The sequence below is a fragment of the Macaca fascicularis genome, chromosome 14, assembly GCF_037993035.2.
Source record: "Macaca fascicularis isolate 582-1 chromosome 14, T2T-MFA8v1.1".
In the NCBI taxonomy this organism is placed as follows: domain Eukaryota; kingdom Metazoa; phylum Chordata; class Mammalia; order Primates; family Cercopithecidae; genus Macaca; species Macaca fascicularis.
The window spans coordinates 10,966,824-10,975,866 of record NC_088388.1 but is presented as its reverse complement, the minus strand read 5'-3'; the positions used below and the strand labels follow the sequence as shown (position 1 = coordinate 10,975,866).

The following is a 9,043-nucleotide window of genomic DNA, read 5'->3' as shown; positions in this document are numbered from 1 at the left end:
TCTGCCCACGCCCTGACAGGCTCTGGTGTGTGATATTCTCCTCCCTGTGTTCATGTGTTCTCATTGTTCATCTCCCACTTATGAGAACATGCGGTGTTCGGTTTTCTGTTCCTGTGTTAGTTTGCTGAGAATGATGGTGTCCAGCTTCATCCATGTCCCTGCAAAGGACATGAACTCATTCTTTTTTATGGCTGCATAGTATTCCATGGTGTGTATGTGCCACATTTTTCTTTATCCAGTCTAATATTGATGGGCATTTGGGTTGGTTCCAAGTCTTTGCTATTGTGAATAGTGCTACAATAAACATACATGTGCATGTGTCTTTATAGTAGAATGATTTATAACCTTTTGGGTATATACTCAATAATGGGATTGCTGGGTCAAATGGTATTTCTGGTTCTAGATCCTTGAGGAATTGCCACACTGTCTTCCACAATGGTTGCACAAATTTACACTCCCACCAACAGTGTAAAAGCATTCCTATTTCTCCGCATCCTTGCCAGAATCTGTCATTACCAGACTTTTTAATGAGCACCATTCTAACTGGTGTGAGATGGTATCTCATTGTGGTTTTGATTCGCATTTCTGTAGTGACCAGTGATGATGACCTTTTTTTCATATGTTTGTTGGCTGCATAAATGTCTTCTTTTGTGAAGTGTCTGTTCATATCCTTTGCCCACTTTTTGATGGAGTTGTTTTTTCCTGTAAATGTGTTTGAGTTCCTTGTGGATTTTGGATATTAGCCCTTTGTCAGATGGATAGATTGAAAAATTTTCTCCCATTCTGAATGTAGGTTGCCTGTTCACTCTGATGATAGTTTCTTTTGCTGTGCAGAAGCTCTTTAGTTTAATTAGATACCTTTTGTCAACTTTGGTTTTTGTTGCAATTGCTTTTGGTGTTTTAGTCATGAAGATTTTGCCCATGTCTATGTCCTGAATGGTATTGCCTAGGTTTTCTTCTAGGGTTTTTATGGTTTTAGGTTTTATGTTTAAGTCTTTAATCCATCTTAATTTTTGTATAAGGTGTAAGGAAGGCATCCAGTTTCAGTTTTTTGCATATGTCTAGCCAGTTTTCCCAGCACCATTTATTAAATAAGAAATCCTTTCCCCATTGCGTTTTTGTCAGGATTTTTGAAGATCAGATGGTTGTTGATGTGTGAGGTTATTTCTGAGGCCTCTGTTCTGTTCCATTGGTCTATATATCTGTTTTGATACCAGTACCATACTGTTTTGGTTACTGTAGCCTTGTATTATAGTTTGAAGTCAGGTAGCATAATGCCTTCAGCTTTGTTCTTTTTGCTTATGATTGTCTTGGCTATACAACCTTTTTTGGTTCCATATAAAATTTAAAATCGTTCTTTCTAATTCTGTGAAGAAAGTCAGTGGTAGCGTGATGGGAAAAGTGTTGAATCTATAAATTACTTTGGGCAGTATGGCTATTTTCATGATATTGATTCTTCCTATCCATGAGCAGGGAATGTGCCTATTTGTTTGTGTCCTCTCTTACTGAGCAGTGGTTTGTAGTTCTCCTTGAAGAGGTCCTTCACATCTCTTAGAAGTTGTATTCCTAGGTATTTTATTTTCTTTGTAGCAATTGTGAATGGGAGTTGACTCATGATTTGCCTCTCTGTTTATATTTGTGTATAGGAATGCTTGTGATTTTTGCACATTGATTTTGCATCCTGAGACTTTGCTGAAGTTTCTTATCAGCTTAAGAAGTTTTGGGGCTAAGACAATGGGGTTTTCTAAATATACAATCATGTCATCTGTAAACAGAGACAACTTGACTTCTTCTCTTCCTGTTTAAATACCCTTTTTTTCCTTTTCTTGCTTCATTTCCCTGGCCAGAATTTCCAGTACTATGTTGAATAGGAGTGGTGAGAAGGGGCATGTTTGTGCCAGTTTTCAAAGGGAATGCTTCCAGCTTTTGCCCATTCAGTACAATATTAGCTGTGGGTTTGTCATAAATAGGTCTTACTATTTTGAGCTATGTTCCATCAATACCTGGTTTATTGAGAGTTTTTAGCATGAAGTGGTGTTGAATTTTATCGAAAGCCTTTTCTGCATCTATTGAGATAATCATGTGGTGTTTGTCATTGGTTCTGTTTATATGATGGATTACGTTTATTGATTTGTGTATGTTGAACCAGCCTTGCATCCCAGGGATGAAGCCATCTTGATCATGGTGAATAAGCATTTTTGATGTGCTGCTAGATTCGGTTTGCCAGTATTTTATTGAGGATTTTCACATCAATGTTCATCAGGGATATTGGCCTGAAATGTTCTTTTTTTGTTGTGTCTCTGTCAGATTTTGGAATCAGGATGATGCTGGCCTCATAAAATGAGTCAGGGAGGAATCCCTCTTTTTCTATTGTTTAGAATAGTTTCAGAAGGAATAGTACCAGCTCCTCTTTGTACCTCTGGTAGAATTCGGCTGTGAATCCATCTGGTCCTGAGATTTTTTTGGTTGATAGGCTATTAATTACTGCCTCAATTTCAGAACTTGTTATCAGTCTATTCAGGGATTCAACTTCTTCTTGGTTTAGTCTTTGGAGGGTGTATGTGTCCAGGAATTTATCAATTTTTTCTAGATTTTCTAGTTTATTTGCATAAAGGTGTTTATAGTATTCTCTGATGGTAGTTTGTATTTCTGTGGGACCAGTGGTGTTATCCTCTGTATCATTTTTTATTGTGTCTATTTGATTAGTCTCTCTTTTCTTCTTTATTAGTCTAGCTGTCTATTTTATTAATTTTTTCAAAAAAAAAAAAAAACACCTCTGGATTCACTGATTATTTGAAGAGTTTTTTGTGTCTCTATCTCCTTCAGTTCCACTCTGATGTTAGTTTTTTCTTGTCTTCTGCTAGTTCGATCATCCCAGGGCAACATCCCAGGTCAATTCCTGCTGTGCTGGCAGCAGGAATTTCAAGCCAGTGATTCATAGCTTGTTGGGCTCCATGGAAGTGGGACCTGCTGAGTGAGACTACTTGGCTCCCTGGCTTCAGCATCCTTTCCAGATAAGTGAACGGTTATGACTCACCAGGGTTCCAGGCACCATCAGGGTATGAAAAACAAAATTCCTGCAGCTGGCTCGGTGTCTGCCCGAACAGCCACCCAGTTTTGTGCTTGAAACCCAGGGCCCTGGTGGTGTAGGCTCACCATGGAATCTCCTGGTCTGCGGATTGCAAAAGCTGTGGGAAAAGCGTAGTATCTGGGTTGGATAGCACAGTCCCTTGTGGCTTCCCTTGGCTGGGAAGGGAGGCCCCCGGCTCCTTGCACTTCCCAGGCAAGGTGATGCCCCACCTTGCTTCTGCTCACCTTCCGTGGGCTGCACCCACTGCCTAACCAGTCGCAATGAGATGAACAGGGTATCTCAGTTGGAAATGCAGAAATCACCCGCCTTCTGCGTTGGTCTCACTGTGCGCTGCAGACTGGAGCTGTTCCTATTTGACCATCTTGCCAGAACCCCCAACAAGAATATTTTTAAAACAAAGTAAATACCACCATACTCCTGGAAAAAAAAAATACACATTTGCTCTCTGCCAAGAAGCAGCAGCATGGGGTTTGTAAATAGTTGGATTCCTAGTAAAGATTCTGCCCAGCTGAAAGTTGGCTTTGAAAATAATGCGACCAGAAACTTTGGGAGAACAGAACTTTAAGTAGCTCAGATAGCCTTCTTAGAGTTTGGATTACCATTGATTGTTCTCCTAAAGTGATAAGAAATTTCTAGAGGAACAGTGTGGAGATCAAAATGTCCTATGATCACCAGAATGCTATGTATCCAGCCCTTATGCACCTTGTGCTGTGCTTGTCTATGTGTGCTATAAGGACCCAAGTCCTACAGAGTCAGGAATCACCCTTCCCTTTAAAATCTTCCTTCTTTGACAAAGTCCCCCTCCTGCATGACTGCAGGAAATCCAGTTCTTTCCCAAAGTGTTCCGGAGAATACCAAAGGTAGCTGACATTTTCAACCAACATGGTGCCTCTCTAGTCTGCTTGTTTCCTATGGACCACCTCTGGTCCTGAGCTTCTTCTCTCCATAGCTACAAACTTTTTGGGTACCACAAACCATACTCCTCCTTTTATTCTCTAAGAACAGCCAATAACAAAGCTTGAAGATAACAAAAGGGGAGCATAAGACAGTAACTTAAAACTGGGAACTAAAGAGTAGCTTCTTTCTACTCCCGGTGTCACCCAAGGCTCCCTTCTGGTTTTTCCCTGCTGCCTCTGCTCTGCTCCCCCCATGGTGGGATCCATTCCCCCTTTTTCAGTTGGCATCTCTGGCTGACATGTTCTCCACCCCTAGCCAGCAAAACCAGATTCCTTTATGGCCAAAAAAATCTCTGCAGAGGTGTTTATTTCCTGAAGTCATTCTTCTATCATTAAGCAAAATAACTGGATTGTGCCAGCCCCTACTGGCTCATGTGTCACTAGTACTGGGCCTCCCTACCATTAAGGAACGCAGCACTTTCAAGTTCTCTGATTCTCCATGTGACATGCCCAAGTGAACCAAGACCGCCACTGCCCCAATCACCCACCCATTCCCAAAAAGTGAAAAATAAGCACACAAACGAGTGACTCGCGTTTAACTAATCTCAGAAACATTTGCATTCAGATTACTCTGCCTTAGAATTTCCTCCTCTCCACTCCATCAGGAGTGGGCATGTGCTTTATTATATCAACAAGACTAAGAAGCCTCACCCGAGTGGTCCCACTCAAAGAAGAGATTTCAGTTTCTACCTTAAAATGCAGAAGCCACTACAGATTAAAAGAGAAACACACACACCTTAAGAAACTCTCCCCTCCTCATCTTCAAAGTGTGGGGTAAGCATTCCAGATCTCTCAGCCTGATGGACAGCTTGGAAGTGGGAGGGACCAATGTCCAACAAGTGGCCTTTGCCCCATGTCCATTGTGCCTTGTGTCTTCCCAGCTGACTCAGAATTCCTCACACCCAGCCCCCAGACTACTGCTCATGGGCTCAGGCAAAGGTGAGAGTAGCCAGGGTTTGGCACTTGGGAGACTCTCAAAAATATTTTTTGGACAAACAAGTGAATATGAGCCCTGAAACTTTCCAGGAGTCTCTGTCCCATTGGGTTCAAACCAGTAAAAAGCCAGAGAAGTGTCTTTCTGTCCCAAACATAAGCAAGAGATGGATGAGCCCTTTGTGCAGAAGTTACTAGACACTCTTTGGTGTGGAGGAGTTTTTGTTAATCAAACAACATCCAGTTTGTTTGATGAAAGATTAATATGGTTGAGGAGTTCAAAGTCATCTTCCAATTAAAGCATTCACTAAAACATGGCTGGGTTAGTTCGCAGCTACAAGGAATAAATACACTTTATAAAATATGAGTTCCTGGTACTCAGGTTCTGCTTCAAAGGAAGTCTCAACCTAGACCATATAATGAATAGAGACTGAAGGAAGAGGTATTGGGAACTCAACTGATTACCAGGCAGGGGAGTGTGAGAGGAAATGGGGAAGAGGAACTAGGGATATCAGCTTCATCCTGGTCATGATTCACAGAAATGAGTGCAGAGGGAAGACAAAGTCAGATGCCCAGACTGCGGTGTTGAGGAACAAGAGGTCATTGAGTGTAGATTGCTAAGAAAAGAATGGAGGGTAAAAAAATTGGAAGAGTTTCAATGACAGTCTATTTTCTCCAAATAGGAGAAAAGCTTATGGGAGATCCCAACGGACCTTATCTGAAACACTTTGAGGGATCCATCTTGCTCTTTTCTACATTCTTCGTATTTTCTAGGTATTTCTGGAGGCATAAGAGAACCCTTCTCTAGCTTTTTTTTGGGTGGTTTCAGCTCCCAGCTGTCACTACAATCCCCAGCCATAATTTCAGATCTTCCATCCTGTCAACATTCTTCAAAACACAAAAATAACTCCTTTCTCTCTCTCACTCGCACAGTAGAGTTCAACTGATTAAACTTATATTATTTTAAATATTTATCTGAAATCAGTGAGACTAGAAACTTCACATTTTAGGGTAATGATGAGGTAGAAAAGCAAGATAAATTGTCTTATCGATACTTTTGATAGATGATTTTTAAACAATAAGGAATAAAGTTGATGTATAATTCTAAAAAGAAAATATTTCTTGGGATATGTGTTTCTAGATTAAGGTACTGAATAGCCCTGAATAGCGAATCACAGTTTTTCTTAAGGTCCTCCTCCCCTGAGGCTACACTATGGCTCAAAAAGGGTGGGATTATCATAAATAGAAAGAAGCTAGAGGCATTTTAGTTCAATAAAAAGAACATCTGGAAAAAGACATCTTCATTACTGGAAATATTCAAGCAGAGGCTGCTGGGATGTTTCTGATGGCATTCAAGCATCAGAGACCAAGATCAGCCTCAGAAACAAGCCAGGTCTCTTCCTACAAAGAGAATGAAATTAGATCAGTATATGAAATGCCTAGCACAGTGCCTGGCGCATCAGAGATACACACTAGATACCAGATCCTTCCCATCCTGAGAGTCTGTGGGTCTATGCTTGTATATATTGGATGTATTTCTGGAAGGGTAATTGGATACATTGTAGATTCTTCCAGAAGTTCACAGTTTTCTTAATCAGAGGCATTGAGAGAAGGCAAGGGAAGGAAGCATGTTCTTTTTGCTTGTGTCAGTAACTCTTCCTCTAGTTGGAGTTCTCATCACCTTCAGGCAGTTATTGGTTTGGGCTTTATGCTATCCACTACAGCTGAAATAACTGCTCCAGCAGCCTTCGCTCCTTCCATCAGGGCGTGCTCTACCTGCAAGGCACATCAGTTCACAGGACAATAGGTACCAATCCTAGGCTTGCACCCTCCCCTGCCTCTACCCCACCATACCCATTCAGCAACCAGCCTGCCTGGAGTCTATTCCCAAGAGAAGAAGCAGTCCATGCTATCTCATATTTTCAAAACTCCTAGAGTGACAAGAGACCAAGAAAAGCCAGGACTGTTGGAGACAACTCCTTCCTCCCTCTGTGCCATTTGGCCCAGGGCCTGCTTCCAGGGTGGAGCTCAGAAGCAAAGGATCTCACAGCACCACAGTCACTGAGGCCCTCATTCTACAAACAGGGGATCCAAGAGCCAGGGAACGGAACTCACTTGTACAGAGCCGTACAGTGAATTTGTGTCCAAACTTAGCTCTTGGGTTCTTGGGCCTCATGACTCCTGGGCCCAAGCTTCTTCAGAGGACTTCTTGTAATGCCCTCAGTTCTTGGGATCTTCTTGTACAAATTCTCATGGGATGGGAGGTTTCTCACACCAGGGCCCACCAAGCCCCTGACTCTAGAACAAAGCCTCACAAGAATGGAGTGCAGCCTAGAGAGGATGCAGAGCAGAGAGGAGGAAGGTGCAGAAAGTAAAGGGCACAGCAGGGAGGCTGCCAATGCTCTGAGGATGGGCTGGTAGCAGCAGAGACCAACATGGGAATGTGAGCCCAATCTGCTTAGACAACAGAAGAAACATAGAAAAAAAATAGAACAATTGTGTTAGCTTCTAATCTTTAATTTTTTTCATCTCTTTAAAGGGGGATAATAGGCCGGGTGTGGTGGCTCACACCTGAATCCCAGCACTTTGAGAGACTGAGGCGGGTGGATCATGAGGTCAAGAGATTGAGACCATCCTGGCCAACATGGTGAAACCCTGTCTCTACTAAAAATACAAAAATTAGCTGGGCGTGGTGGCGTGCACCTGTAGTCCCAGCTACTTGGGAGACTGAGGCAGGAGAATCGCTTGAACCTGGGAGGCAGAGGTTGCAGTGAGCCAAGATCGTGCCACTGCACTTCAGTCTGAGTGACAGAGCGAGACTCTGTCTCAAAAAAAAAAAAGGGCAGGGGGGTGATAATAAATACTTTCTCTGCTCATCTCATGGAGTTTTAGTAAGGATCGCCTATTAATATGAACAGCTCAAGTTTTTACATATATTTAGGATTCAAAGTTCTTTCACAAGCACTGAACTACACGAATTTATTACTTCTCTATATGGAAGGAAATGACAGAGCCAAATGCAGTATAGGCCAGGGAGGTAATGTGAGTGAGGCAGGTGGGTGACACACCTACCCCTTATCCCCTGCAAAGCCACAGCATGTCCCTACAGAGTATCAGCAAGTAGGAATGCCAGCCCAGTGGCCTGATCAATTGTCTGTTAAAGAAAAGCTGAGGGCCAGGCGCAGTGGCTCACGCCTGTAATGTAGCACTCTGGGAGGCCGAGGTGGGTGGATCACCTGAGGTCAGGCATTCCAGACCAGCCTGGCCAACGTGGTGAAACCCCGTCTCTACTAAAAATACAAAAATTAGCTGGACGTGGTGGTGCACACCTAGTAATCCCAGCTACTTGGGAGACTGAGGCATAAGAATTGCTTGAACCCAAGAGGCGGAGGTTGCAGTGAGCTGAGACTGCACTACTGCGCTCCAGCTTGGGTGACAGAACAAAACTCTGTCTCAAAAGAGAAAGAGAGAGAGAGAAGCTGAGAAGCTACATATTTTTATATAAAATTTTATATAAAATGTCTATATTTTTTAATATTGGTAGGTAATTCAAACAAAAATTGTATGTGTGTGTGTGTGTATCCAAGATGTGGCCCACAAGGTACTAGTTTACAATTTTAGCAACGAGGTATCTGCTTCCGCTTATCCCTGCTTTGTTAAGAAAGAAATGGTCTTTGGCCAGGCACGGTGGCTCACACCTGTAATCCCAGCACTTTGGGAGGCTGAAGTGGAGGATCACTTGAGCCCAGGAGTTCAAGACCAGCCTGGGCAACATAGCAAAACCGCCTCTCTACAAAAAAATTAAAATTATCTGGGTGTGGTGATGCACGCCTGAAGTCCCAGCTATTCAGGAGGCTAAGGCAGGAGGATTGCCTGAGCCCAGGAGGTTGTGGTTGCAATGAGCCATGATTATGCCATTACACTCCAGCCTAGGTGACAGAGTGAGACCCTGTCTCCAAAGAAAGAGGGGAAAAAAAAGAATAGAAAGAAAAGCTTTCAGAAACATAGTGACTTGACCAAGCATACCCTAGCTCTAGTTAATAGTTGAGCTGGGGCTCCAACC

General features: G+C 42.7%; 1 protein-coding gene across 1 annotated transcript in view; it reads right to left on the bottom strand.

Moving 5' to 3' along the window:
- Nucleotides 1–4,566: 4,566 nt before the first annotated feature.
- Nucleotides 4,567–9,043, bottom strand: part of PLAAT5 (phospholipase A and acyltransferase 5) — a 29,742-nt gene continuing 25,265 nt past the window's right edge. The window contains exon 6 of the mRNA XM_005577540.4: nucleotides 4,567–6,756. Within this exon, the coding sequence (XP_005577597.1) occupies nucleotides 6,664–6,756 (93 nt within the window). The 3' untranslated portion in view covers nucleotides 4,567–6,663. The remainder of the gene's footprint in view (nucleotides 6,757–9,043) is intronic.